The sequence below is a fragment of the Aquarana catesbeiana genome, linkage group LG05, assembly GCF_042186555.1.
Source record: "Aquarana catesbeiana isolate 2022-GZ linkage group LG05, ASM4218655v1, whole genome shotgun sequence".
NCBI classification, from domain to species: domain Eukaryota; kingdom Metazoa; phylum Chordata; class Amphibia; order Anura; family Ranidae; genus Aquarana; species Aquarana catesbeiana.
The window spans coordinates 172,032,680-172,056,990 of NC_133328.1; the positions used below are offsets into that span (position 1 = coordinate 172,032,680).

Sequence of the window (24,311 nt, forward strand, 5' to 3'; positions counted from 1 at the left end):
TCTTGGAGAACTTCCAAGAAATTTCCTCCCATCGGGCTATATGGGCCTTAAACCTCTCCTCCCAGTCAGAGGGCAGATTTGGGCAGTGGACGGTGGTCTCTCTTTCATCTCTCTTCTTGACTAGTTCGTCCCCCTTCACTGGGGGAGCAGTACTCCCTTTCCCAATCACCATCCATAGCTTTAGACTGATTGGGTGACAAGTGACGTTCCTCACACTGACAGGAATTCGCTCCCGCTTCTCAGCAAGGCCTTAGCGGGTATGATCTCTGGGACCAATTCGATTCCAACCTCCTCCTCTGTTGGTTCAGCTTCCACCACCACATACGGACCCGGATGGTCCAGTGACAGTTTAACCGTGGCCCTTAGACAGGCCCTCTCACCAGGCTTCAACACCCTTTCATGAGTATCCAGCCACCACAATATTCCTACCACTTCCGCGAGGGGGCCTTCTTCTCTTGTAGCACTCTCTGGAAAGCTTGTCGCAGTTGAGGATGGACCTTCCCTACTGGAGCACCTTCCAGGGCCACTGGAGTGAGTAGCCTCCACACCAAATTGGTGTTGGTGCCTATCAACAAGAAATTTCGGCCTGCCCCAGAGGGTCGGGGACAGACAACAGCCAATGCGTCAAAGGTCTCTGGTTTTCCAGCCAGGGCAGTTTCAAAGGTTATCTTGATGGGTATGTATCCATCGTACAGGCACTTCTGGGTGCCTATGCCCCAAATCTCTAACTCCTCCAGTTTGCACAAAGGGATATGCTTCAGGTACTTGTGATAAAAGTCTTGGTACAGCAACCTCACCTGGGCTCCAGTATCTAGTAGGGCTTGAGTGTAGATGCCCTCTACTTGTATCAAGACTATAGGGGAGGACCCCACTAGGTTCTTTGGCAGGTTCCCAGCAGGTGACTCTAGAGCTGGGGCTCCAATCAACCTCTTTGAAGGCAGTGGAGTTGGTCTGACTACTCGCTTAGTAAGGTGTGCATTGATTTCTTTCCCCTGTCTTTCCTTCCCTTGGATTTTGTCTTTTGTTTTCCCTGGAAAGGAAGCTAAAGGGGCAACAGGTGACTTGGGTCCATTTTTCTTCTTGGACCTTTTCTTGATCTTGGAGAGCAGTTTTCCTCCAGTATCAACTAGCTACTTCGAGGTCTCCTGAAGTTTCCCGCCGGCTTTGGGAAGAGTATCTTCTGTAATGCCGCGTACACACGAGTGGACTTTACGGCAGACTTTGCCCGGCGGACGGGATTTCGTCGGACAATTCGATCGTGTGTGGGCTCCAGCGGACTTTGTTTTCTCAAAAGTTGGACGGACTTAGATTTGAAACATGTTTTAAATCAATCCGTCGAACTCCAGTCCGGTCGAAAAGTCCGCTCACCTGTATGCTAGTTCGACGGACAAAAAGCCACGCTAGGGCAGCTATTGGCTACTGGCTATGAACTTCCTTGTTTTAGTCCGGTCGTACGTCATCACGTACGAATTCGACGGACTTTGGTGGATTGTGTGTAGGCAAGCCCGTTCATTCAGAAAGTCCGTCGTAAAGTCCGTCGAAAAGTCCGCCGGGCAAAGTCTGCCGTAAAGTCCGCTCGTGTGTACGTGGCATAAGGTTTTCAGAACTTCCGTGAGTAATTAAGGGCTGATGTTAGTCTTGGGACACTCAGCTCGAAAAAGTGTCCACTTTCTCCACACCTGTAACATCTCTTTTCTTGCCCTTGTGAAAGTTTTGACTCCCCTTGACAAGCCCCTTGTTCTTGAACCTTCGACTGGGTCTCCATCACTCACATTAAAGCATGATACATCCTGGGTTTGGGCCACTTATTGGCTTATTAGTGTCAGGAATGGCCAGTCCCACCGGTTCAGACTCAGTTCCACTATCCTCATCAGAGAAACCCATTTCTGCATGAACAGCTCGAGCCACCACTTTCTCTCTATTTCCAGCAATAGAACTAGATTCTCTCGATCTTTGGCTTTTTTATTCTAATAGAGCCTCCTCTTCTTGTACTTCTCTTATCAATTCAGGGTACGTAGACACCACCTTGGTTCTCTTCAGTAATGACTTCAATACAATAGAATGGTTTGGCTGAGCCCCTTGTAAAACCCAGTCTAGATGAGCTTGGTCAACATCCTTGGGATCAATACCTCTCGAGGATAATTTGATACAGCATTCTGTCTACTCGAGATATGTATTCGGACAGACTCTCCTTTTTTTTGTTGGTGTGTATGGTTGATTTGTACATCAGGTCTGAGGTAGTTTCAACCCTCCCAAAGGCAGCATAGAGAGCGTCTATGTAGTCCATAGCAGCACAAGTTTTCTTTCCCATCCTCAGATTATGGATCACATCAGCTGCCGCACCTCGAAGGCTCTCACTGAGCCATTGCCATTTCACAACCTCTGAAACGCTCCACTTTTGTATGGCCTGAAGGACATGGCTCATCCAGGTTTCAAACTCATCTTCCCCCACAGGAGTTGGCAACTACCCTGAGAAAAACCTGAGTCTCTGATAGCTCTGGTTGGCATTTCCAGCCCCGTTCTTCACCAAGGTGTCAACTAGCCGGCTCACATCCATGTAAAAAGAGAGGGGGGGCATTGGGCTCTTTAGAGTCGGCGCCCAGCGATACGGAGCCCTTCTCCTGAGCCCTGGGCGATGGCTGCCTCTTAGCATGCTCTCCCCCCACTTTGAGAGGGATCACTCTAGCAATCATCCCTTTGGCTAGACGTACCTCTTCCTCCTGAAAGCATACAGGCATCTCTTTCTGCCACTCCAATATCACCCTGACTTGGTCCAGGTCGTACTCAGCTTCCGTTTCCACAATGTAGGCCCAGTGTCCTGGGGCCAGAGCTCTTTTCCACTTTCTAATCTCTTTCTGTGTGTTCACTTCCAGAGATCTCCAGAACAGTGCTCCTTTCCGTTTGAGCTCCCTGACTTTGGCCCCAAACAACCACGGCCACCGAAGCAGATTGTAGCTCTTGTCTAGGTTGACTAGGGCCGGCTGCAGATGGCATTCCAGATGAGCCCCCAAATGTAGAACAACTGCTTAGATTTACCTGCTCATCTGCACCACCATGACCCTGTGAATATTCCAACCCACCTGACACTCTGGGTTCAGACATCTTTGCACCACCCTAAAGTAATAAGTCAAACAACTCTTTGAAATAACTCAAAGAAGATCTTGTTGCACAGAGGAGGTAATAGATCAGCTGAGCTTTGGATAATAATCCTAGCTCAGAGGAAGAATTTCTCTATAATAATACGTTAAAATAGACAATTTGGCAATACAGTATATTATATACACTTATGTACAATGAATTACCACTTGAACATGACCTGAAAAGATAAGCAGGAGTTTAGCATTAATCCTGGCAAGACTTCTAAAGGGGAACCCGAGATCAAGCAAACAAGAATAGTATGAGGGCCCTTTACGTAGTATTGACAGCAATGTCCCAGTTGCAGGCCTGATGGTCTTCACTGGCAGTCGGAGCTCATTAACTGTATCCAATAAGGTGAAGTAACAATGTAATGGTATTCCTTGGAATGGTTGATGCTATAGGTGTATATCTACAGTGTTCAAATAGAAGTGCAATAGTGTTTCCCCAGGGTAAAGCTGTCTGTACACACTCTCCCAATTGGGCAATTGCCCTCTCACCAATGACCAGGCCAATACAATGCCTTCTGGAAAGCGACTTCCAGAGAGGTGTCCTTGCAGAGGATCACTTGTGACAATTGTCTGATGCGAAGTAGGGATCGCGGGTTGTCTGACTGCTGAGGTGGTGCTGGATAGATGATGGACGAACAGCAAGCAGTGCTAGGCCCTTCTCAGCCGGGTTGGGATGTTGTACATCACGTGGTAGGCCGCGACCCCACTCTCCTTGTACGGAGAGGTCCGTCACACACAAGGCCCTGCTTGGCAAAAAATAGTATGCAACAGTTCAGTTCCAAAGTATTCTCTTTGACAACATCTTATCTGTGTAATGTGTTGGGCCTACCAGACATTATTTTCCTTGAATGTTGCAGAGAATCTGAATATTATTTTATTATCTTGATTTCAGATGCTTTTCATATCTACAGACAGCTGCCCACGATTTGCCCAACTTGTAAATGAAACAAGTACATCAGAAATGTTTAATGAACTTAGAAAGCCCTATGTGGTAAGGTTATCTTTCATTAGTAAGAAATTAAACATTATGTGACTGCTTTACTAAACTAGTAGTAGTTTTCATCCAAGTTTGTGTTTCCTTCAAATAGCCATGACAGTAGCCATTCCCGTGTCCTATTTTACATGGTTTTTAATTCCCATAAACCTGATGAACACAGGCAAGAATGAAAATTACGCCTTTAAAAAAAAAAATGTATGTCTAATGTATCCAACAATGTTATGTTTACCTGCAAGTTTAACCCCTTGGAGCCAGCGCCTCCCGGCCCTTAAAGGGGTTTAGGATGCTGGGAGGCAGGGTGGGGTTTATGATCATGTGACCGCCGTGATTAGCTGTCACGGTGGTCACATGATCAGAAAGCTCCCAATCGCAAGCAGCCGTTAACTGTTCTCTTGATACAGCTGTATTCCACCAATTTACGCAAATATGTGGCCGCTTGGTGCCAAGGCCCACCCCTGAGAGGCCGCATGTTTGCGTGCGGAAGGCGACAACAGGTTAGGAGAATTGTATAGTGGATTTGTACATGCTTTTTTCTAGATTTTTTTTTTTCATTTTTCTTTTTCATTTGTGTAATAGTTCACTTTATGCTTTTGAGTCCACAAGTAAAGCTTCAGCTAATTTTTTACTTTTTTTTTTAGGCTCTGTTTGTTTCTTTAATGAAATCTCCTCCTGTTTTTTACCCAGTTCAAAGACTCATCAGCAGTCACTCATCCCAGTGACTCATGCCTTATTGAATTCTATATTAAGGTAGAATTACAGTCAAATACTAACTGTACTTAAACCTGCTCCCATCTCCATTCTAAGCCTATTCTAACTACCCTGTAAAGGAAAAATGTCTATACGTACCTATTCTAAACACGCTTAGGTTCGGTTACATGATCACCTCAGCGGCCGGCTTCAGTGAAGAAGAGAGATCGCCAACAACGACTGCAGAGCCTGGACGAGGACATCACCCATAGGCTTACAATGTTGTATCCATTGTTTGCCGTCTCGCCTCACTGAAGACAACTGGGATCTGATCATGTGATTGAACCAGAGTGCCCTCAGAATAGGTAAGTATAGACATCTTTCATTAACAGGGTAGTTCGAATAGCTTTAGAACAGGGAGGGGGGGCAGGTTTAGGTAAAATTAGTATTTGACTGGAATTCTACTTTAACCACTTGCCGACCGCCACACACACACACACACACACACACACACACACACACACACACATATACATTGGCAGAATGGCTCGTACAGGCAAATGGGCGTACCTATACGTCCCTTTGAATTTGCCGCCTTGCGGGCGCCTGCGCACCCGCCACACGAGCATGCCCGCGGGTCCCGTAAACTTGTTTTTCGCTGGTAGTCCGCGATCGTGAGACGGAGAGGCAGAACGGGGAGATGCCTATGTAAACAAGGCATTTCCCTGTTCTGCCTAGTGACATGACAGTGATCTACTGCTCCCTGTCATCGGGAGCAGTGATCGCTGTCATGTCAGTGGTAGCTCATTCCCCCCACAGTTAGAATCACTCCCTAGGACACATTTAACCCCTTGATCGCCCCCCCTAGTGATCGCCCCCCTAGTGTTTCCCTGCCAGTGTCATTTATACAGTAATTAGTGGCTATTTATAGCACTGATCGCTGTATAAATGACAATGGTCCCAAAATAGTGTCAAAAGTGTCCAATGTGTCGCAGTCCCAATAAAAATCACAGATTGCTGCCATTACTAGTAAAAAAAAAAATAATAAAAAAAATGGCATAAATCTATCCCCTATTTTGTAGACGCTATAACTTTTGTGCAAACCAATCAATATACGCTTATTACGATTTTTTTTTTTTTTTTTTTTTACCAAAAATATGTAGAAGAATACATATCGGCCTAAACTGAGGAAAAAAATATTTTATAGCAAAAAGTAAAAAATATTGCTTTTTTTTTCAAAATTGTCGCTCATTTTTTTGTTTATAGCGCAAAAAATAAAAAGCGCAGAGGTGATCAAATACCACCAAAAGAAAGCTCTATTTGTGGTAAAATAAGGACGTCAATATTGTTTGGGTACAACGTCGCACGACCGCGCAATTGTCAGCTAAAGCAGTGCCGAATCTCAAAAAATGCTCTGGTCAGGAAGGGGGAAAATACTTCCAGGGTTGAAGTGGTTAATATTTCATTTTATGTTTTTGAGCAAGCAGCTAGAGCTTGGGGTAATTTTTTGTAACATTTTTTAGGCTCTTAGTTTGCTTCTTTGAAGGCTCCCGTTTTTTTTACCCAGTTCAAAGACTTATCAACAGCCAACCATCTCAGTGACTCACCCCTTATTGTACTTCATATTAATATTTCACTTTGAGCCAGCAGGTAGAGCTTCGGGTAGTTTTCTTACATCTTTTAAGCTCTCAGTTTGTTTGTTTTATGAAATCCGCTGTTTGTCTACCCAATTCAATAACTCATCAACATTAATTTATCCCAGTGACTCACCTCTATGAAATTGTGCCTCAAAGCAAGCTGCTCTGCTGTGCTGTCTTTTTTTTTTATTTAATCTGTAGCGCTGTGGGAACAATTAGTCATATAATAAATGTTTGATTGTAAAGCAATGATTGTATGTGTGTTATATTTTAAAGTATGGGCTCTATTTACAGAACCACATCGCATGTGGTATTTACAGTATCTCACAAAAGTGAGTACACCCCTCACATTTTAGTAAATATTTTATTATATCTTTTCATGTGACAACACTGAAGAAATGACACTTTTCTACAATGTAAAGTAGTGAGTGTACAGCATGTATAACAGTGTAAATTAGCTGTCCCCTCAAATAACTCACACAGCCATTAATGTCTAAACCGCTGGCAACAAAAGTGAGTACACCCCTAAGTGAAAATGTCTAAATTGGGCCCAATTAGCCATTTTCCCTCCCTGGTGTCATGTGACTCGTTAGTGTTACAAGGTCTCAGGCGTGAATGGGGAGCAGGTGTGTTAAATTTGGTGTTATCGCTCCAACTCTCTCATACTGGTCACTGGAAGTTCAACATGGCCCCTCATGGCAAAGAACTCTCTGAGGATCTGAAAAAAACAATTATTGCTCTACATAAAGATGGCCTAGGCTATAAGAAGATTGTCAAGACCCTGAAACTGCAACATGGTGGCCAAGACCATACAGCGGTTTAACAGGACAGGTTCCACTCAGAACAGGCCGCACCATGGTCGACCAAAGAAGTTGGATGCACGTGCTCAGCATCATATACAGAGGTTGTCTTTGGGAAATAGATGTACGAGTCCTGCGCCATACACCGCACACTGCATCAAATTGGTGTGCATGGATGTCGTCCCAGAAGGAAGCCTTTTCTAAAGATGATGCACGAAAAAGCCCGCATAGAATTTGGATTACTGGAACCATGTTCTGTGGTCTGATGAGATCAAGATAAACTTATTTGGTTCAGATGGTGTCAAACGTGTGTGGCGATAATCAGGTGGGGAGTACAAGGACAAGTGTGTCTTGCCTACAGTCCCGCATTGTGGTGGGAGTGTCATGGTCTGGGGCTGCACAAGTGCTGCCGGCACTGGGGAGCTACAGGTCATTGAAAGAACCATGAATGCCAATATGTACTGTGACATACTAAAGCCGAGCATGATCTCCTCCCTTCAGGGATTGGGCCGCAGGGCAGTATTCCAACATAACGACCCCAAACACACCTCCACTGCCTTGCTAAAGAAGCTGAGGGTAAAAGGTGATGGACTGGCCAAGCATGTTTCCAGACCTAAACCCTATTGAGCATAATCTGTGGGGCATCCTCAAACGGAAAGTGGAGGAGTGCAAGGTCTCTAACACCCACCAGCTCTGTGATATCGTCATGGAGGAGTGGAAGAGGACTCCAGTGGCAACCTGTGAAAAAGAAAAAGAGAGCAGCGCCACTCTAAGTGTAATAAATTCATTAAAAGGCTTTAATTTACCTTAAAATTAAACTCACATTTGAGCAGCTCCGAGGCTGGAGGCACGTTAGCAGGGCACATCGGCAGGAATCGTCAGGTGCTTGAGAACAGGGGACATGACTTGAGCACTCGCGTTCGGAGCATGCGTACTCGTTTGTCAGGGGTGTGATTTGGCCATCATCGGCAAGGTTTATGTAGAGAAAGGGGAAGGGAAGGTGCCAGGAACTGCAAGGTGCAGCAGACCAGCGCTAGATTCAAAGCACGAATCATGCACAGATCAATTTAGCCATCAAATAAAAAAGCTACTTGTGTTTGGTAAGGAATATAAAAAACATATCTATACATATATGTACACAACACAGAAATAAGTGTGGATAAATAAACTGAATTATAGTAAAATTTGATGGGAGTAGAAGTCATTATAGAGAAAAGGCAACTATAAATGTAGAAAAAATAATCTTTTTATAAACATGAGGGTAATAGTAAGTGATAAATAAGGGTAAAATTAGAATTAGAAATGAAAATAGAAGTAGAAATAGAAATAAAAATAGAAATACAGAATATATATATTAAAAATAAAATATAATGTGAGAATAAAAATGGTAATAAAAAAATAAAATAATGTAGAGTGAAGTAGTATAAATAGCATTCATATTGTATATCTATAGGTTTGGAGGGTAAGCATAAATGGGAGGTTGATTAGTTCCTCTGGTATACTTACAAATACAAACACAAGTACCTTTTTTATTTGATGGCTTAATTGATCTGTGCTTTGAATCTAGCGCTGCTCTGCTGCACCTTGCAGTCTTGGCACTGCCCCTTACCCTTCCCTTCCCCTTCCCTTTCTCTACATAAACCTTGCTGATGATGGCCGAATCACACGGCTGACGAAGGAGTGCACATGCTCCGAACGCGCGCGCTCAAGCCACGCCCCCTGTTCTCAAGCACCTGACGATTCCTGCCGACGTGCCCTGCTGACGTGCCTGCTGTGAGAATCTCCAGCCTCTGAGCTATGGACGCCACCAAAGCAGTCGAGGACTGACCCTCCACTGGAACCAAGGGAATATTCAGAACCGCCAAAAGAACCACCAATGCCGGTATAACACTGCTCAAATGTGAGTTTAATTTTAAAGCAAATTAAAGCCTTTTAACTAATTTATTACGCTTAGAGCGGCGCTGCTCTCTTTTCCTTTTTCTCATGCCACAGAGTCTCTTCTGCTCTCCTGAGCTGGCTGCCCGCTCTCATCATCCACCAGAACCTTCAACACAGGTCTGAACCCAGAGGAAAATGGACTAAGTTTCCAAATAAAGACTGGATTTCACTATTTATATTTTGATATATCGCATTAGCAGCTCCTGCCAGCGCTCCATTTTCCCCCCTCCTCCAGTGGCAACCTGTGAAGCTCCGGTGAACTCCATGCCCAAGAGAGTTAGGGCAGTGCTGGAAAATAATGTTGGCCACACAAAATATTGACACTTTGGGCCCATTTGGACATTTTCACTTAGGGGTGTACTCACTTTTGTTGCCAGCGGTTTAGACATTAATGGCTGTGTGTTGAGTTATTTTGAGGGGACAGCAAATTTACACTGTTATACAAGCTGTACGCTCACTACTTTACATTGTAGCAATGTGTCATTTCTTCAGTGTTGTCACATGAAAAGATATAATACAATTTTTACAAAAATGTGAGGGGTGTACTCACATTTGTGAGATACTGTAGGTGTTTTCTCAAATACCACATGTGATCCTGAAAATGTAAATTTACTATTGCTTTATGCAGTATTTACTGCATGAAGCAAAAACGTTTGGTAATTGCGGCACAAAACAGGAGTGAAAGTCAATTCACAAAAGGAAAAAAAAACGTATGCGGTAAATAAGTAGTCCTAGCATGTAATATTTAAGTAACCGACGGCATCCTTCACAACCAATAAACAACAGTAAACGGCCTTAACAATTGATGAGTCATCAACTCTCAACAGGGTTCCCTGCTGACAGTTAATTGTAAAAAAAGAACATGAGCGGGGTGCTTTGGGGTAGGGGGGGCCTTTTCCTCACAACCCTGGCTGGTGTTTGTGAGGGTCTGCAGGCGGGGGTCTTATCGGAATTTGAAAGCCCCCTTTAAGAAGGGGGCCCCCAGATCCCCCCCATGTGAATTAGACCCTTTCACCAAAAAAAAGAAGTGTAGTGTAAAAAAAACACAGTAAGCAGTTTGATAGGTCTGTTATTAAAAAAAAAAAGTCATATAAATAAGAATGAATAGGTCATCCATAATAAGCCAACAATATTCCACAGCAGCACAAACAAATTTTCAAAAATATTGAAGAAACATTTTTTAAATATACAGTAGGGACGGAAAGTATTCAGACCCCTTTACATTTTTCACTCTTTGTTATATTGCAGCCATTTGCTAAAATCATTTAAGTTCATTTTTTTTCCTCATTAATGTACACACTGCACCCCATATTGACAGAAAAACACAGAATTGTTGACATTTTTGCAGATTTATTAAATTAGAAAAACTGAAATATCACATGGTCCTAAGTATTCAGGCCCTTTGCTGTGACACTCATATATTTAACTCAGGTGCTGTCCATTTCTTCTGATTATCCTTGAGATGGTTCTGCACCTTCATTTGAGTCCAGCTGTGTTTGATCACACTGATTGGACTTGATTAGGAAAGCCACACACCTGTCTATATAAGACCTTACAAGCTCACAGTGCATGTCAGAGCAAATGAGAATCATGAGGTCAAAGAAACTGCCTGAGGAGCTTACAGACAGAATTGAATTTCTGCTGCACTTAAGGTTCCTAAGAGCACAGTGGCCTCCATAATCCTTAAATGGAAGATGTTTGGGACGACCAGAACCCTTCCTAGAGCTGGCCGTCCAGCCAAACTGAGCTATTGGGGGAGAAGAGCCTTGGTGAGAGAGGTAAAGAAGAACTCAAAGATCACCGTGGCTGAGCTCCAGAGATGCAGTCAGGAGATGGGAGAAAGTTGTAGAAAGTCAACCATCACTGCAGCCCTCCACCAGTCGGGGCTTTATGGCAGAGTGGCCCGACGGAAGCCTCTTGTCAGGTCACCTTGAGGCTAGGTGACAAATGCACACCGTAGGGATCAGGAGTGCACCGCAAGGTAGTGGACCCTACGGCTGACTATTGCGGATGGAAGTCAGGGTGGTAAGGAAGGTAGGGCCGCTGGAACACCAGCACGGATCCCACCGGAGTTAGAGAGTAAGATTCCCTGGGGCACGGAGTCTAAGAGCCAGCAGGTGTTCACCAGAGCCTCTAGTGGTGAGGATGGACTGGGCTGCAACTGGCTCCAGGTCGCGACCCCCAGGGTCCCCCAGCTCACACCCACAGTAGGAAACAGGAGGATAGGGATAGTAGGGGAATAAGCCAAGGTCGGAGCCACAAGCAGACAAGGACAACAGAGTTCACACCAAGGTTCAGGGTCACAGGCAAACAGGGATAGTCGGGGACACGTCAAAGGTCAGGGTCACGAGCAGACAGGAATAGTCGAGAACAGGCCAAAGTTGGTAACTGGAATCAGACGCAGGAAACACAGCAAGTACACACGAAAGCTAACACACAATGGTTGATCAGCACTGCTGACTTGCAGTGCACAGGTTAATATAGGGTTCCCTGATAGGGCCTGGGGTGGGGCCATGCTTAAAGGAGAGGTTATAAAACCAGTCAGGTGAGAGTCAGCTGGTCTTTAAAGATGAACACATGGAGACAGGTAAGCTGACAGACAAAACTCTATTGCATAACCATGACAGTACCCCCCCTCTTATGAGGCCTCCCCCTCCCTCGCCTGGGCCCTGGCTTAAAGGGAAACTCTGGATGAAACCTCCTCAACAGACGATGCGCAAAGATCTCAGATGCAGTGATCCAAGACCTCTCCTCAGGACCAAACCCTTCCCAATGTACGAGGTACTGAAGAATGCCTCTACGGTGCCGGAAATCGAGAACTTGACTAACCTCGTACTTAAGATTATCCTCAGAGACCAAAACCGAGGTGGGGTGAGGACTTGAGGGCTAAAGGCTTCTTAGGAATGGGTAAAGGCATAAGAAGACCATCAGGAGTCTGAGCAGGGTCCCCTAGACCCTTAAAGATGAGCTGGACATCCAGCACAGGATCATCAGACTGGGCAGAAGTCAGTGGATCCCTGAGACCAGGTTTGTTAGAAAGTGATGTGTCACAGAAGTCAAGCTGGATAGCTTCACTGGGCATAGGCTGAACTGGTGTAGAGGCCGACTGAACAGCACTGCCAGGTGCAGCGACCATTAGAATCGCATCATAGGAACTGGCAGACGAGTCAGCCTGGGTGTGCATCCAAGGGGGTCCAGGAACAGGCAAAGGTAAATGACCATGCAAACTGGAGTGAATGATCGGCTCAAGTTCACAGGTGGGCTCCTCATCCAGAGTGCCACATGACCCAGTGAGTGCCTCTGCCCGACTATTGCAGGAGACATTCCAGAAATCGCTATATGCAGCGGGAAGAGCAGAAGATACTGGGATGGTGGCAACAGGAAGTTTCTCTTTTGGGGTAACCTTGAGTAGGCAGGAAGAGAAACAGGAGGAACCCCAAGCCAGGATCCGTCCAGCAGTCCAGTCAATGTGTGGAGAAGCCTTAGGTAAGACAAGGAAGGATATCCACTCCTGGTGGAGTGTCCCTACCAACATCTTAACAGGGAGGGTCTGGAAGCAGATAGGACCCCCTGGGAGAACAGTGCCATCAATCACCAAGACCACCAATGGCATTGAAAGGGGCAATAGGGTAAGTCTCATGGAAGATGCAGTTTCCCAATCCACGAAATTGCCAGTGGCTCCGGAATCCAGATGTGCCGGGACCGAACGAGAGGAAGCACCGACATGAAGGAACACAGAAAGAAGAAGACGAGAAGGTGAAGGTGATACTTCAGGGTCTAATACTCCACCTTCCAGATGTATTAGCCCCGATCGTTTTTCCGGATGAAGAGAACAAGTGTCACGAAAATGACCTTTGGCCCCACAATAGAGGAACAGGCCCAGAGTTCTGCGCCTAGCGCGTTCTTCAGGGGACAACTTGGTCCAGCCCAGCTGCATAGGTTCCTCAGTGGGCAGGAGGTGCTCCTCGGATCGAAGAGAAGGGACTGGGAGCTCAGGCTGCCTAAGGAACTGGGAGTGCTGGCATCTTTTTTCCAGGGCCCTCTCCTGAAAGCGAATATCGATCTGGTTACACAAGGTGATGACACCGTTCAGATCAGCAGGAAGGGATCTTCCTGCTAATTCATCCTTCACTCTGTCAGAGAGGCCATGTAAAAAGGTTGCAACTAGGGCCTCATTATTCCAGCTCAATTCAGCTGTGAGGATACGGAACTGAAGTGCATACAGTCCCACAGAAGCGGACTCTTGACGGAGAAGTAAAAGAGCGCTAGCCGCTGAGGAGACACGACCCGGTTCCTCGAAGATATTCCGAAAAAGTTTCAAGAAATCAGACAGGCTAGAAACCATTGGATCATTCAGTTCTCACAGAGGGGCAGCCCAAGCTAGCGCCTCGCCGGACAGGAGGGATATAATATAGGCTACTTTCGCCCGATCTGACAGGAAGTTGTGGGGCTGAAGTTCAAAATGAATTGTGCACTGGCTAAGGAACCCCCCTGCAAGCCTTGGAGTCCCCAGAGAAACGGGCCGGAGCTGGCAATTGTAATGAATGTGTGGCTGCAACTGGTGCGATAGATGCAGCAGCAGATAGCGGTTGAGGTTGTTGAACCGGGGGTCCTAATGAGGCCTGAACCTGTTCAAAATGGGATGCCAAATCCTGAAGGAATCGTATCACTTGGGTCTGATGCGATTCCTGGGTCTCAAGTCTGTGAACTAAGCCCTGCAACGGATCATCTGCGGGTAGCGGCACATCAGCTGATTCCATGGCTGATCAAACTGTCAGGTCACCTTGAGGCTAGGTGACAGATGCACACCGTAGGGATCAGGAGTGCACCGCAAGGTAGTGGACCCTACAGCTGACTGCTGCGGATGGAAGTCAGGGTGGTAAGGAAGGCAGGGGCGCTGGAACACCAACACAGATCCCACCGGGGTTAGAGAGTAAGATTCCCTGGGGCACGGAGTCTAAGAGCCAGCAGGTGTTCACCAGAGCCTCTAGTGGTGAGAATGGACTGGGCTGCAACTGGCTCCAGGTCGCAACCCCCAGGGTCCCCCAGCTCACACCCACAGTAGGAAACAGGAGGATAGGGATAGTAAGGGAATAAGCCAAGGTTGGAGCCACAAGCAGACAAGGACAACAGAGTTCACGTCAAGGTTCAGGGTCACAGGCAATTGGGGATAGTTGGGGACACGCCAAAGTTCAGGGTCACGAGCAGACAGGAATAGTCGAGAACAGGCCAAAGTCGGTAACTGGAATCAGACGCAGGAAACACAGCAAGTACACATGAAAGCTAACGCACAATGGTTGATCAGCACTGCTTGCTTGCAGAGCACAGGTTAATATAGGGTTCCCTGATAGGGCCTGGGGTGGGGCCATGCTTAGAGGAGAGGTTATAAAACCAGTCAGGTGAGAGTCAGCTGGTCTTTAGAGATGAACACATGGAGACAGGTAAGCTGACAGACAAAACTCTATTGCATAACCATGACACCTCTCCTCAGTGTAAGGCACATGAAAGCCTGCATGGAGTTCGCTAAAAAACACCTGAAGGACTCCAAGATGGTGAGAAATAAGATTCTCTGGTCTGATGAGACCAAGATAGAACTTTTTGGCCTTAATTCTAAGCGGTATGCGTGAAGAAAACCAGGCACTGCTCATCACCTGTCCAATACAGTCCCAACAGTGAAGCATGGTGGTGGCATCATGCTGTGGGGGTGTTTTTCAGCTGCAGGGACAGGACGACTGGTTGCAATTGAGGGAAAGATGAATGCGGCCAAAAACAGGGATATCCTGGAAGAAAACCTTCTCCAGAGTGATCAGGACCTCAGACTGGGCCGAAGGTTTACCTTCCAACAAGACAATGACCCTAAGCACACAGCTAAAATAACGAAGCAGTGGCTTCACAACAACTCTGTGACTGTTCTTGAATGGCCCAGCCAGAGCCCTGACTTAAACCCAATTGAGCATCTCTGGAGAGACCTAAAAATGGCTGTCCACCAACGTTAACCATTCAACCTGACAGAACTGGAGAGGATCTGCAAGGAGGAATGGCAGAGGATCCCCAAATCCAGGTGTGAAAAACTTTTTGCATCTTTCCCAAAAAGACTCATGGCTGTATTAGATTCTACTAAATACAGAGGAAAGGGTCTGAATACTTAGGACCATGTGATATGTCAGTTTTTCTTTTTTAATAAATCTGCAAAACAATTCTGTGTTTTTCTGTCAATATGGGGTGCTGTGTGTACATTAATGAGGAAAAAAAAATGAACTTAAATGATTTTAGCAAATGGCTGCAATATAACAAAGAGTGAAAAATTTAAGGGGGTCTGAATACTTTTCATTCCCACTGTATGTGCACAAAATTTAGTGTGTATGTAAAAAACAAATAATAAATAAGTTCAAAAGAAAATAAATCTGGGAAAAAGTAAAACTCCGTATGAGTGTCACACACCAGTGTGAAATCTTGTAAGCAACGTAACCAACAGGGTGTAGCTGCACAGCAATCGGGTGTGATGCTCTAACGTCGGGAGAAGAAGTGGCGAGGTTGGACCAGTGGTCACACCAGAGTGGAGGTGGTGAGATTACTATTGGGTTGCTACTGGACTGCCTTTATGCACAATGCTTGCTATAACTGAATAAATAATCTGGTGTTTGAAGTAATACACTATTGGAGGCTTTCTACATATACTTGCTGAGATCTAAAGTTATAAGGAAGGTGGAGTAATGATTTGGAGTTTCTTTAAAGGAGATATGACAACTGTTTTAAGCGCTATTGCCTACTCATGAGAATGGGTGGCAAATTGGTCTGGTGAGTGTTATTCCTAGGCAGAGGGGCTCACAGTATCACTTTGGTGGTGGATTCAAGGTGTTATGTTGGTTACAAGATTTCACACTGGCGTGTGACACTCATACAGACTTACTTTTTTTCTGGATTTATTTTCTTTTGGAGTTATTCATTATGTGTTGTTTTATATACAGATTTTTTTGCTCCAACAACTCATTTTGTGCACATATATTTAAAAATGTTTCTTCACTATTTTTGAAAATTACTGTTTCACTCTTATTTATATGGTTTATGTAGTAGGCAGCGGCACCACTATTATCACCACGTTTAGTAATTAGGGCCTGTGCACAGTGGAACACATTTTATATATTTTTTAAAATGTTGCTGCCACCACCATCCTGCAAAAAAAAAAAAAAAAAAGCTCCTGAGGCTGGCTCTCGCCATCTAACAAGTATCAATCACTTATTCTTATCATTTGGGAACTCTCAATAGCTGGCATAAGTGTATCTCTATGCCTGTAATATTAGTATATTGTATAATAATTGGATTTCCATGGGCATTTCAAGACAAATGTTTATGTATTACTTTGAATCCAGTAGGGAAGAATTAGACCCTTTGTCAGCTTAAATTGCCCCATTGGGGAGATCTCTCCTTATCTTTTGTTGTCACTGTCATAGGACACTCAGCAAGGACACAAACAATAAAAAGGTCCTTTTTGGTAATGCTGGAAAGGCCAGAACCATTATTAGCTTTTAAATCTTCCTAGCTTGGTCACTAAGTCGTCAGAGACAGGAAGTTAGGTGAAATCCCCCCCAGTAAATCTCCTGACAGCAATAATAACCTGAGAGAGTTCAAAACTACGAAAACAAAGTGGATTAGATGAGCAATTGCATAACAGACATAATTCTCAAATGTATGTCTATGGCTGTTATTTTTGATACAGGAGTTTCTGAACACTTTACAAAACGAAACTGGCTACACATATGAACAATTAAATGGACCGGAAGGACCCCGCAATTGGTGGACAATCCACGATGTACTATTTTGTCAGGTAAATAAAAGTACATTGGTCTGACAGCCAGGAGAAGAGAAGGGGAGAGCAGCGGGAGATCAGCTGAGCGGCGCTTCCATGACCCGCTCCAAGCACTGCAGAGGGAGGGGGGCCGAGTTCCCTGACTGACAGCCAGAAGAAGAGAAGGGGAGACCAGCTGGGGATCAGCTGAGCTCTGAGCAGCGCTATAAGAAGGCACCTGATTAAACCAGACCACAGAAACACACACCTTCCATACTATTCAACACTGCAATAGTGAGGATTCTAGCAGTTTACAACCACTTTAAACTAGGACTTATTTTTTTATTTATTTTTCTTAGTTTATATTGCAGCCCTCCCCGAATATTGCAGTAGGATATTTTTATTTTTTTACATTGTTACATTTAATTCTATATGTTTTAGTTATTATTATAATTTGAATTTTTTCACTTGAAGTTCATTTTCCAACACCCTTGCTAAGTCCATATCTTTATGGACCTTGCTTTGTGCACTGATGCGCAGTCATGTTGGAACAGGAAGGGGGCATCCCCAAACTGTTTCCACAAAGTTGGGAGCATGAAATTGTCTAAAATGTCTTGGTATGCTGATGCCTTAAGAGTTCCATTCACTGGAACTAAGGGGCCCAGCCCAACCCCTGAAAAACAACCCCACACCATAATCCCCGCCCTCCACCAAATGATTTGGACCAGTGCACAAAGCAAGGTCCGTAAAGACATGGATGAGCGAGTTTGAGGTGGAGGAACTTGACTGGCCTTCACATTAGAGTGGAGACTGCGAGCCTGGCCTTCTCATCCAACATCAGTGTCTGACCTCACAAATGCGCTTCTGGAAGAATGGTAAAACATTCCCATAGATACACTCCTAAACCTTGTGGACAGCCTTTCCAGAAGAGTCGAAGCTGTTATAGCTGCAAAGGGTGGCCCAACTCAATATTGAACCCTACGGACTAAGACTGGGATACTATTAAAGTTTATGTGCGTGTAAAGGCAGGCGACCCAATACTTTTAGTAATATAGTGTAAATATATATATACATACACGCATGTGTGTTTGAGCTTTGGGGTGCACACCCTAATGCAAAAGACTGTGCATGCCTATGCTGGTGAAAGAAGAAGGTGGAGGAAGGTGGAGTTAGAGCAGTGGCTGCTATTGAAAGAATCTCTGTGTGATGATAGACGCTGTGTGCATCTAAGGAGCCCAAGGCTGTGTACGTTGAAGGGCCTGAAGCTATATATGTCCATGGAGCCCAAAGCTGTGTGCATCCAAGACTGTGGGCCTGTAAGAGCTGATGGTTTGAGGGACCAGTATCTATAGCAGAAGTGCTGCTGAAGAGTAGCTAGGTGGGCTAGCAAGTCCAGTTATGTCTGAATGATGTTTAAACCCCTGCATGGGATTCCTGAATGGACTTTTGTTTTGTATTTTCATTTAATAAACGTGGGCTACCAGGCCCTTAAAGCGGAGTTCCACCCAAAAATGGAACTTCCGCTTTAAGGGAAGGTGACCCCCTGGCATGACACATTTGGCATGTCATTTTTTTTGGGGGGGTGGGGGGGGGGGTGGAAACCCTCTTTTTAGAGGGTTCCAGCTCCCACTTCCTCCTGGGGCACTGTGGCGCTTGAAGTAAGTTCAACTCTCCCCCCTCCCTCTCGGCAATCATCTGGGACACGTTTGCCCCCGGCCAGTCACAGCAGAATTTGTAGCTGCTGTCTTTTAATTTTTTTTTTTTTGTCAGAACTCTGCTTTAACTATAAACGCCTGTCTGATGTGGACTCGCTACACAAAAATGCATCTATCACTGAGCTGAACAATCCCCCATGTCACATTTGGTATATTTATTTTAATTCTAAAACTAGACAAGTGGCTAAAACACAAATCCAGAAGTTGTTTGACCTGGTGTGGAATTTCATTTACCAAATGTATTTAATCAAGAACACATCCCAAGTTTGCTGAATGGACAGTGAAGGAACATCAGCACACTGATGAGGTCATCCTTCTGCTTCTTTTTCCTGTCAATATGTGCAGTGCAGGAGAGCCCAATTGGCGGAGATGGTTGAACCTAACTCTAAAACTGGGTACAGGAGGCAATTTACAGCACACAGTAGTTTTGGTAGCATAATTAAAAATGTGGAATTTGTTCTTTTGTTAAAGAACATTAAGGCTACTTTCACTCTGGGGCTTTGGGGGCATCAGCTTTACCATAGTTTTTGCTGAGCTTTTCGGCCACTAGCGGAGCGCTTTTAACCCCCGCTAGCGGCTGAAAAAGGGTTAAATGTGGCGTTTTGCTGGCTCTTTGGCAGCGCTGCCGGGGGCGCTGTAGGAGCGGTGTATACACTGCTCCTACAGCGCCTCAAAGATGCTGCTTGCAGGACTTTTTTGGGCGTCCTGCCAGCGCACCGCTCCAGTGTGAAAGCACTCAGGCTTTCACACTGGTGTGAGAGGAGAGGCTCTTTACAGGCGATATTTTTGGTGCTATAGCGCCTGTAAACCCCCTTAGTGTGAAAGCAGCCTAATTGTTATCAAAGTGTTATGGGTAAAGTTCTGCTTTAAAACATCTTAAACATTTATTTCAGAAAGTTCACAATTTCACTTTGCCTAATTGGGCAACAGATACTGTACTGGAAAATCTTCTTCGCCTGTCAGAAATATCCATGGCTTCTTACTTTGGCATATACAAACAACATGAAAAGTCTAAACTGATGGGAGGTAAATGAACCTGCTAATTTTATAAATAGGTACTGAGTTAACGACTAGGGTAACAGTGAAAGCTGGCATTTTTTTTATTAATGGAAACATGTTTTAGGAAATATGGAGGTTGTCATTCTATCTTTCAGTTTCCTAGCAGCAGGGCTGGACTGGGACAAAAATTTGGCCCTGGACTTCATCATGACCGGCCCACTTTAATTTTGAGTGTCCCCAACAGCATCCCCCTTACACCAGTGTGTCCCCAACAGCGTCCCCCTTACATCAGAGTGTCCCCAACAGTGTCCCCCTTACATCAGAGGGTCCCCAACAGCGTCCCCCTTCACATCAGAGTGTCCCCACCAGCAGCCCCCTTCACATCAGAGTCCCCACCAGCAGTCCCCTTCACATCAGAGCCCCCACCAGCAGCCCCCTTCACATCAGAGCCCCCACCAGCAGCCCCCTTCACATCAGAGTCCCCACCAGCAGCCCCCTTCACATCAGAGTGTCCCCCATCACCCCCCCCCTCCCACGTGTACTCACACTTTTGAAGGCAGCTTCTCGTTCCTCTCTCCAGTCATGTGATAACAAGAGATAAGGGGAGAGAGGAAGGAAAGTGTGCTGGCTGTCTATCTCCCCCTGCAGGCTGGAGGGAGCAGAAAGCCTAATGCTCTCTCCAGCAAGTGACGGAAGCTGCTCCTCCTTACAGGAGTGAAATCGCGATCACTCGCTGTCAGAGAGAAGCGGCTGCAGGACTGCACATGACTGGCCCACTGAACCATCGGCCCACCGGGAAACTCCCGGTAGTCCCGATGGCCAGTACATGCCTGCCTAGCGGTCTATGGCTTCAACAGGTTCTAAAAAATTGGCTATACCTAGTAGATTTTCAAACAAACATTTGTACAAATATTTGTATGAAAATGCCTTCGTATGACTAGATGAATGTCATTTGAAAGTACCTAAAAATGTTGTTTGTTTTTAACCCCTTCACGCCTAAGGGTAAAACAAATCTTAATTCCCAAGCACAATTTTGCAACTTTGACATGTTAGTAAAACTGAACATATCACCACAACTACTTTGTGCATCCAGGTGGATTACACCAGGACAAATTGGGCTTTCATTTGGTGGTAAATGGTAATGGATATCTCCCAGTTTTTTTTTTTATTTTTTTTTTTGTTAAAGGAAAACTGGCCCAAAATAGTAAAAAAAAAAAAAAAAAAAATTAACTTGGCTGTATACTTCTTGCTACTTAACTTTCTCATAACGTTCCACCTAAGAACAGCCTGATGATTGCAGTGATACCACATAGGTGTATGTTAGTTGTTGTTTGTACCCGTAGTACAGCCCAGAAACAATAGTGAGCATTTTGCTTTTTTTATCCTACCTAAAACACACTGACACTGGTGCTAATTTAAAAAAAAAAAATTCTGTCCAAAAAATATACTGACCTGACCTTGACCCAAACACTAACCCGGGTACTGACCTAGATCAAACCTTGATCTAGGTATTTTTTTATTTTTTTTTAATTTTTTTTTTTGCACACACTATTTTTTTCCTCTCTTCGCAAAGAAAAAGAAAAAACATGGGGGCGGGCTTCACAGTGACCACTGTGGTAGCCAATCAGAGACTATCACAGTGATCAGGTGACCCAGGGAGTTCCGTGTCCGGATCGCTGGTATTGGGCCGGGGCTCTTGATGAGACCCTGGTCTCTGTGCTGGGAGCACACAGAGCAGCACACTCCCAGCACAAAGAGATATGCAAACTTGCGGCCCCACGGAAAAAAGCCCAGTGTTGTGGGGCCACATACGTGTGTGAGGTTGGCATCAAGGAGTTAACATTTGATTTTGTAGTGAATGTAATTTCCTGAACAAAAACCATGTACTCTGTTAGAAATTTGCTTGTTTGAGAAAAGTTTTCTTTTCTGCTCTTTCAAATTTTCTCGTCACTGTGGTCAAAAATGAATGCTGATTTCAACTGATTCTTCTTAAAATCAAAAATTGTGAACAAAATTCTAGTAGTGTATGTATATTTTAATTATTCTGCGCTCACCAGACTAGTAATGTGATCAATATTATAAAAAATAAAAATTATTGTGAAAAAATACAATTCATATGTGAAAAAAATGTGAATATGTATGCTGCTATCTCAAAGAATTTAAATACTTAATTCACCAACATATATAGAAAAAAAGAGATAAATAATAAACAATCATGCAAAAAAACACATGTGAGTGAATAAATCACTATGGATCAATTATTCTCGTATAGAAAAAACTCCCAACAAACAAAAGGATTACATTTTAAGACAAAAAATCCATAAAGACGACTTATAATTAGTGTGTTAAAAGTGATTGTAAACCCTTACAACACACTTTTACCTACAGGTAAGCCTATATTAAGGCTTACCTGCAGGTGCTGTAAATATCTCCTAAACCTACACGGTTTAGGAGATATTTACAATTCCCCCGTACAAGGATTTCTTCTGTGCGTGTGCCAACCTATTCGGTGCATGCACACTTTAGAAATCTCACGCTGTGCCGTTCCAATAGAAGGTCATGCCGTGACTGGCGGCTCCCGCGCGCAAGCGCGGGAGTGACGTCACACGACTCCGGCCAGTCACAGAGCCGGAGTCCGCGATCCCGGAAGGAAGATGGACGCTTCCAGCCGGCGAGGAAATCGGGGACATTGCAGGCTCCTGTGTCAGGTGATGGAAAGTAGCCCATTATGCTTTACCTTTGCGGGGAAACAAAGAGGAAGTAAACCCATCAGGGTTTACTTCCTCTTTAAAAAGTCCCCCAAAAAAACGGACACAATGAATTAGAAATAGAATGAAGGCCACTTGTGATGCAGCCCCTGGAAATCTTCAATGGTGACTCTTCAATGTTTAATATCCAAATGGAGAAGTAAGCTAAAAAAAAGCCAGATGGCCTCTTACCGGACACAATGGACCCCAAATTATAGGGGTCAAACTCGCCTGATATCCACAGTTTCAGCTGTGATGTTCCACCCGGTCTGCTCCAAAAAGAAATAGCCGCTCTCTTTCATCTGGGACAGCGAGATGGTTTAATACCTTTCCAGCCTTCCAGTCACTCTGTTCGATACTCCTCCAATAAGTTCAATGGGATTTAGAAGAAAAAGAGGAACTTCATGATACAGTAAATAATGGTAGTTTATTCCAAAATTTTCCTTAAGCACAGCGAAGAAATACAATGCAACACACAGCTACAAGCTATCAGACTGCCAGCTGGTACATGGTGACGTCACAAGATTCTCTCCAACCGATGCCTTTCCCTGTAACAAGCATCGGCTGCAAACAGAGATGTCTCTGGGACGTCAAACACCATGTAATTTATACTAGGCAGGGGAGACACCGGAGGTGTATAATTCATCTGTTCCTACCAGGTGTCACACATTACATAGTTTCTTATGCGGCAAACTTGTTTCAAAATACATATTTAAAAAGCAATGATATTCATAAAATTACTAAAAAAAAGGTTCCTTATGAGCCGCTACATTACACGTTACAATACATTTTAAAAAACTAAAAATGTAACAATTTGTAAAAAATGCAGTTCTTTTAATGCGTTTTCCTAAGTTTCTATTGTACATATGGTTACCACAAAATAGAAACATCACCCTGGATCCTGCATTAGAAAGATATTAATAAGACACATCTTAAACCAGTCAGATTTGCAATTCACCAAAATATTATCCTAAAAATAGCAAAATTCATCTGGCAAGCAGTATTTTAACAGGGTGATGTTAGTAATACACAGTAATCTAATCAGAACTATGATAAAAAATTGATAATAATAACAATAATTAATGAGAATAGGAAACTTCACAAACTAAAAAAAGGCTGAATTTCAAATACATCAGAACAATATGTTCATTCTAAATCATCATTAATTAATACCCATGTATAAAAAAATGTATCAATACTACCAATCTAGCTATATACCTGTCCCATCCCACAGCCCCTAAAGACGGGATCAGCACCACCTATGCCATAAAAAATATAATTTATGGAACAGATTATATATTCAACTGTTTTTAATGTAAAAGTTGATATCCCATTCTATATTGAGCCCCCATAGGATTGTAAGAGCAAAGGTCAGAAATCCATCAAGTTTCTCTTCTGGAAATCTGTCTTTTCAAATTACTACCTCTCCAGTCGGGAGAATATTTTTCTATAACTATGACTTTCAATTCGGAGGGGTCCCTCCTGTGACATTCGCGAAAATGTCTAGAAACATTATGGCCAATAAATCCTTTACGGATATTTGTCAAATGTTCCCCGATTCTAACTTTTAAAGCTTGTGTGGTTCTCCCCACATATTGGAGCCCACATGGACAACTTAACAGGTAGATAACTGTTACTGTCCCACAGGTGATAAAATCGTCAATCTCATACACCTTAAACGTAACATTAGAGGAAAAAGAGGAAGTTCTCATGGTTCTAGATGTTCTATACATTTTGCACTTTTTACACGGATAGAAGCCTTTCAGGTTTCCAAACATTCCCATTTTGGGCTCAGGCAGATTTATACTGCTTGGTGCCAAAGTATCTTTAACCACTTGCCGCCCGCCCACCATAAAATG

At 44.2% G+C, this 24,311-nt stretch overlaps 1 protein-coding gene across 2 annotated transcripts in view; it reads left to right on the plus strand.

Moving 5' to 3' along the window:
* Positions 1–24,311, plus strand: part of LOC141144557 (prostatic acid phosphatase-like) — a 97,335-nt gene that overhangs the window by 44,431 nt on the left and 28,593 nt on the right. For both annotated transcript variants that reach the window (XM_073630344.1, XM_073630345.1), the window contains 3 exons: positions 4,039–4,137; positions 16,923–17,030; positions 19,600–19,732. In XM_073630344.1, the coding sequence (XP_073486445.1) occupies positions 4,039–4,137; positions 16,923–17,030; positions 19,600–19,732 (340 nt within the window). The remainder of the gene's footprint in view (positions 1–4,038; positions 4,138–16,922; positions 17,031–19,599; positions 19,733–24,311) is intronic.